The sequence below is a fragment of the Glossina fuscipes genome, unplaced genomic scaffold, assembly GCF_014805625.2.
Source record: "Glossina fuscipes isolate IAEA_lab_2018 unplaced genomic scaffold, Yale_Gfus_2 0, whole genome shotgun sequence".
In the NCBI taxonomy this organism is placed as follows: Eukaryota; Metazoa; Arthropoda; class Insecta; order Diptera; family Glossinidae; genus Glossina; species Glossina fuscipes.
The window spans coordinates 14,958,702-14,964,885 of NW_023998414.1; the positions used below are offsets into that span (position 1 = coordinate 14,958,702).

Genomic DNA, 6,184 nt, shown 5'->3' on the forward strand with positions numbered 1-6,184 from the left:
ATATATATATATATATATATATATATAATATTTAACATAATTATAAAGCAGGCAAGCGAATAAAAGAAAATACGTTTTGTTTTAAAAAATAAATCTAAAAACAATTTCATTCTTCATGATTTTAAAAAAGATGCAGCCAACTACCGAATGCATGAATAATGTACAATAATGTAATGTCGTAAAAGAATTAATTCAACTGAACGGACAGATTGATACAGAATGTAGGATATAAGATGACAATTATGCAAACAATCTGAATTTTGGCATAAACATACAAAATAATATGATTTCATGTATAAAACGATGTATTTCGAATACCTAACAGTAGCGAGGAAAAAGGAAAAGTATGCCACTTGCACTACTTACAGTCTTAGAGTCCTAATAACGTACAGAAGAATTTGGGAAATGGTAGCCGCTCTAATGTACGCCAGACTGGCATTCTTGATTGGAGTTTCAAAGCAAGGAGTAGAATTTTGATACGTAAGGTAATACGAAAATAACTAAGAAATTATTATTAATTAAGTAAGTAATTAAGTAAGAAAGAAGCATTTACCTGCTTTTTTCAAAGACTAGCTGGCTATGTCCGTCAGCAAACCTTAGTAAAATTTTGTACTCAACGTGTGCCTTACGATATTATCGTGCATTTTTCTCTTCCGCCGCAGATCAATTGTGTTTATACTTTTTGGTTAACAAAAGGGGAATTAATGTGAAGCGACTTTGAACGGCTTCGATTTGTGCAAGAACCAAATTTCCAAAATGTTTTCGATATCCAACAACGAGTGTGATTTTACTTAAGGGGCGAATTTTATAGTGACTAAGATATATACACACACTTTATTTTATGAGATCCCCGATACCCCTCATCTGAATATTAAAGACGAATTGGCAAAAGCCATGTTCTTATGTTGCGATGGTTCAAAGATACCTTCAAAATATATAAAAGAAAAAACACGTAAGACCATTGCAGTCGACCAAGATCGGTTAATAGATACCCTACGCCACTTCGCCCGTTTTAGTAATGATACAACAAAAATTATCCACTATTTTAATACAAGGCATAGTCCGCTTATTGGAGGATGCATAAAACATCACATGATGTGTTCCAAACTTCATAAACTTAATTCACTTCGTAAAAATATTAATACTTTTCAGTTGTCGTGATAAAAACTGGAAATTAGACTCTCTTCATAAACGGCCTTGCTTTTCATGATAACTACTATATATGCTAGGATCTAAAATATAGGGCTACGTGATTTAAATCCGCTAATGCAATTTTTTTATTTGATTGCTACTATGGGTCGATTTTCATCATAAAATATTAAAAATTAAACTTTTTTCTGAAGGACTTATTATTCATAAGATATCTTATATGAAACGGGATCAAAAAAATTGAGCCACGTGATTCATATTTGATTCACTTAATTTTTATGTTAAATTCTTCTCACAAACCAATTTTCATCATTAAAACTTTAACAATTAGGCCTTTTAAGCATAAGACCTTTTAACCATAAAAGAGTTTACAATTTCCAGGGAATCATTATATGCGGTGGTATCCAAAAAATCGATCTAAGTGATTTGGATTCGGTAAGGTTAATTTCTTCGTCAATTTATTATTATAAACCCATTTTCGCGCATGAAATATTTGAAATTTAGAACTTTTTACAAAGATCAAGATTCAGTTTACGTAAGAAAGGTTATATGGAAGATCGTTACAGCAATTTTCTCAGTCGAAACAAATTTTTCATATTATCATATTATTATTACGGATCAATTTTCATTACAAAATATTCAAACTTAGACATATTTGCCTTAAAAAATCCTTGTATAGGATGGGATTCAAAAATAGGCGTTGGCTGTTCAAATTGTGTAGTGTTAATTTTTTTTGCCTAAATTATTGTTATGGGTTAAGTTTCGCCATATCGTAGTAAAATTTAGTCTTTTCCACCCATAAGAAATAGTTGATCGCATTTGCTGCATTTTTCTTTTTATAATCTACACCACTTGTGGTACAGAGTATGTTAAGTTTCTGCGGAAGTACGTAACACCCAGAAGGCCTTGATAGAAACCTAAGCTTGGATGTCCCTATGATGTCGATGTATATATCTTTATGTTCAATCTACAGGTCGCAGTATCTGAGATATTTTGATAAAATTTGATATAGTGACATTTTTTGATCTAAGGTCGAACGCTTTTGGATATGGTTCGGATCGTACCGACGCCGTATAACGTATAACGCCATTTTAAAAGGTCGTTACATGAAAAAATATTGTTATTTTCAGTTTTTGGGACAAAAGTGTTTCGTCATTCTAAATTGGTGTGAAAAATTTAGATGGGACAGGGCAATTTTTTGAGCGCCTTACCGTATATCTTTATATGGTAAAAGAGTCTAACTTTCAGTATTTCTGGATGAGAACTTGCTTCACATAAAAATTAATTTTATTGAATTTGGACCATGTGGGCCCATTTCTTAGCATCCGCCCCATATAACGGTTCTAATGAAAAAAAAGTTTTTATATGAAAAACTTTAAATCTTATATGCACAAAAGGCCTACCTTTAAATACTTGACGATTAAAATGAGTTTATTGTAACAACGTGGCACAAAGTTCAATAGTAGAGAGTTTGGATTAGTAGGTCTATTTTTCAGAAACCATCAATAACAGGGACTTTCGTAAAAAGCAAACCAACAAATTGGAACTTGTAGTTTTTTGTGATGAAAACAATTGAAAGATAATAAAATAAACGTTACACATAGAACGTACACATGAAAAGGCGACTATGCTTTCAAATGAAATCATTTCACGAAATAGGTGAAATCAAATTTACGTCGTGTGTATTATCCGCTTTTAGAAAATCCAGTTAGGACATATTTATATGGGCTGTAAAAAAAAAAAAAGAAGCAATACATTAAAAAAAACGCTGAATGGAAATGTTGATATTTCTCATATATACAATATAAAAAAATTGCAATCTATATATTCCGCAAATATATACTTTGGCAACTCTTAAGCAACATCTATTGCAACGGATGTCAACAAGAAATCATCATCAAACTGTCAAAGTGAAAAAAAAATATTTTCCTTTTTCTAATATGCAAATTTCTGTCCTCTATTTAAGAAAATTCAAAAAGAAATATTGTAACCACATTGCTGTATAGAAAATGTAAAAGACGCTACAATAAGTAGAAACAAATAATTATAAATTTGCAAGATAATCTGCAAAAGAGAGAGAGAATTTTAATTATTAGCACACACGGCGACCAATAAAACTGCAAAAAAAGAAACCAAAAATTGTGAAAACAAAATAGAGTACGACATGTACGACATGTTCATGCAATAAAACTTATATATGTACGTATATGCATGCCTTAGTGCTGGAAAAGTGGAGAGATAAGAAATTTATAGTTTGACTAGTGTTATATACATATATTAACGGATGATTATTTGCATCAAAAAATTATTTTACGAAAGCACTAGTATGCGCTCATAAAAGTGAGAATAACTTCGGTTAATTATCTAGAAAAATTAAGGAAAATTAGTAATAAACCAAAAATGACTTCTGCCGTTGATATACAAATAGTCTCGGCTCCTAATCTGGCCAAAATAGAAAGTTTTTTCAAGGATGCTTCATACCGTGAAACTATTGAATATAGCGCCAATTTTAATACGCGCTTATGTATTGAGCGACGTTTGCGTTTGCCTTTCCTAGACCCGCAGACTGGAGTCGCGCAAAATCATTCCCAATTATTTATGGATAAACGGCAGCGTATGCCTGGTTTTAGACAAGGTCAAATCTATACTTATCCAGCGACAAGATGGCGTAAAAGTAGACGACAATATTTGAGTAAAATGTATCGGTTAGTGCTATTTGCTTTTGTTATTTTCTTTTAGAAAATGAGCCTAATATTGATAACCTTTTACTCTTGTTTAGATTTCCAGATCGTCCGTTTCAAGCTTTACGTAAAGATCATGAAGCATTATTGGCTGGTAATGTTCCAGTAAGTGCGGCGGTGGCTGGTACGTCTTCGCCCACTGTTACAGCCGGCCTATTACATGATCCTGATTTTAATGGCGCCTTAATGGAAGAGTCGTCTTCTTTAGGAGCGGCCGGTGGCGACACTTCAGACAGCAAGGATAGCCAACAGCAACCACAGCAACCGTTAAAAGAAGACCTGCCGAAAGATTGGTTTTACGATGATATGGATATTAACGATAATGATTCGCTGGAAGAGCCTAAATCGCCTGCCGATGATGAGTATGATTATGATCCGCGTTATGGAACTAAAAAGCGACGCAAACGAAAACCCGGCAAAAAATCGACACTTACGCCAGGTGAAGGACCAGGGCCCGGTAGGAGACGAAGTGGTGCGGGAAGAGGACGGGGAGCTGCGATCGGAACGTCTGCACCTATTTTGGGTGACAGTTCTCTTTCCGGTTTTGATTCAGTAGACGGTCTAACAAACGCAGATAGTGCTGCCACACCTACTATACCGACTGGGCCAGGACGTCGTCCACGAGGCACTGGTACACGAGGCAGACGCCGTACAAAGGCATCAAACGCGAACGTTTGTGATCCTCCAAGTCCTGGTCTCACCTCTGAACCACCGTCCTTTGAAAGTGCTGCTGCAGCAGTGGGTGTTATGGGGGAACTGCCGGTGGTAGGTGATGATCACAGCGCTGATTTACGCAACTACCGTAAATATTTGTAATTGTACTCATTTTTATCTGTCTGGCGCTCGCTTTATTATGAAGATTTCCTAAACTCAGCACACAAATCTTTATGTAAAAAATATGTTCTTTTTTGTCGCCTTTCTTTACCTTACTTAGTTTTTCTCGATTTACATCGTTTTCTTTTAGATATGTCGGGAAATTAATGTAGACATTGTTTCCCCGCCGCATATCATTCGGACCAAAAATGAAGTGAAATACAAATTGATTTTTGCTTATTTGGTGCTTAAAATCTTTTTAAGTTGTTTTTAGTTTTATTTTTATTATTATTTGTTTTTAATATATATAAAATTTTTTATTATTATATATATATACATATGGTTTCTTTTTTTCTTTGATAACGCCCCTTTCCCTACCTCTATATATATAGTATAGATTGTTTATTATATAACTTTTTAAACGTTATTATATACTAAACAGAATCCATAGTCAATTTGTTAACGCCTACGATGTGCATAAAATATTAAACGGTTTCTCTCAGATCAACAAAGAATAAGCGTTTTAATAAAAATCATTTTTAATTATTTTTATTACTATTATTATTATTATTATTATTATTATATTTTTCCTTTTTGTTAAATCATATTAAAGACATTTCCTTTCTATTCTTATGGGGTTTTTCGCATATGATATAAAATTGTAATTTTAATTTTAATGATAACGATATCTACAGACACACACAAACACGTACATACACATTCACGCAAAGTTTATATATGTATTTATGTTACTTAAATTTTACAAAATGAGAAAAAAAAAAATTAAAAAAAAGAAATAAAATAAATATTTATGTCCTTATAAAAATATATATATATATATCTTCAATTTACATTGCGAAACGAAAAAGCAGTTCGGAAACCTTTGCTTTTTGAATTCTTTTCGCGTTGCTGATGATTGCGAACACATATATGCATTGAGAACAGCATCTCCTCTATTTCTTTGGTATATTTCTTTGGTATTTCGGCGTTTGGCAGTTTCAGTTTGAGCGTGTGTTCTAAACTTTTTTCTTTTTCATATTTTTGCTCGTAATGAATTAATTATGTCTCTGTCTGTAGTATTTCATTAATTGGTTGCACCTAATTTGCTAAAGCAGCAGTTTTTGCCGTTTCAAGCATCAATGAAATTATTTACTGATACAACAACCGACACCCAACATGAAATACTTTTCGATCACTAATGGATTTCGATTAAGCATCGAATACATATCAAAAACAAAAACACGTTAATTAAAATTTTTACATTTTATTATCGAAATTTCATTATGAGGTGCATGATAAGAACTGAATAAATCAAGGCACTCGTTGCATATATAAAAATAAATTTTCTAATTAATTGCCTGTCGAATGCCTTTAAAAACTTAGCAAATGCACAATAACAAAAACAAAAAAAAAAAAAACACAAAATAAGCCGATTCTTCTTCGACTTGCACTATGAACATCTGGAACGGCGTGATAGACCA

The 6,184-nt window shown here is 32.7% G+C and overlaps 1 protein-coding gene across 1 annotated transcript; it reads left to right on the forward strand.

The window, feature by feature from the left end:
- The first annotated feature begins 3,226 nt into the window (after positions 1 to 3,226).
- On the forward strand, positions 3,227 to 4,984 carry LOC119636142 (zinc finger protein ubi-d4 A). Its single transcript, XM_038031327.1, has 2 exons — positions 3,227 to 3,854; positions 3,929 to 4,984. The coding sequence occupies exons 1-2, from the start codon at positions 3,550 to 3,552 to the stop codon at positions 4,704 to 4,706; spliced, it is 1,083 nt and encodes a 360-aa protein (XP_037887255.1). The 5' UTR covers positions 3,227 to 3,549; the 3' UTR covers positions 4,707 to 4,984.
- Positions 4,985 to 6,184: the final 1,200 nt, after the last annotated feature.

Bases quoted from the DNA above. Each gene is read 5' to 3' on its own strand.
- LOC119636142 (XM_038031327.1), top strand. From the start codon at position 3,550: ATGACTTCTGCCGTTGATATACAAATAGTCTCGGCTCCTAATCTGGCC. The intron at 3,855-3,928 runs GTTAGTGCTATT...ACTCTTGTTTAG, and splicing joins TATTTGAGTAAAATGTATCG to ATTTCCAGATCGTCCGTTTC.